The 240-nt window shown below is 70.0% G+C and overlaps 1 protein-coding gene across 1 annotated transcript in view; it reads right to left on the reverse strand.

Moving 5' to 3' along the window:
* The window catches only part of LOC103252593 (immunoglobulin superfamily containing leucine-rich repeat protein 2), a 2,299-nt gene that overhangs the window by 738 nt on the left and 1,321 nt on the right, over positions 1 to 240 (reverse strand). Inside the window, exon 2 of the mRNA XM_021709164.1 lies at positions 1 to 234. This exon is cut by the window's left edge and continues 738 nt beyond it. Within this exon, the coding sequence (XP_021564839.1) occupies positions 1 to 234 (234 nt within the window). The remainder of the gene's footprint in view (positions 235 to 240) is intronic.

The raw sequence follows: 240 nt of genomic DNA on the forward strand, positions 1-240 counted from the left end.
GTCCAGCGCGATGACGCCCAGCTCGAAGACATGCGGCTTGAGCTCTGCGCTCTGGTTGAACGCGTGGTTAGACACGTACCGGGAGGGGTCCCCGTGGCCACAGTGCGGCTTTCCCGTCGTGTCCTCAAAGATCTGGTCCTCGGCCTCCTCTCCCTCGCCTGCGTCGCCCTCCGCCTCCGCCTCCGCCTCCGCCTCCGCCTCCCCGAGGACGCTGACCCTGGGCAGGCCGCGGCCCTTGCG

This window comes from Carlito syrichta, unplaced genomic scaffold (assembly GCF_000164805.1).
Source record: "Carlito syrichta isolate Samal-C Ts95f unplaced genomic scaffold, Tarsius_syrichta-2.0.1 Scaffold169055, whole genome shotgun sequence".
NCBI lineage: Eukaryota > Metazoa > Chordata > Mammalia > Primates > Tarsiidae > Carlito > Carlito syrichta.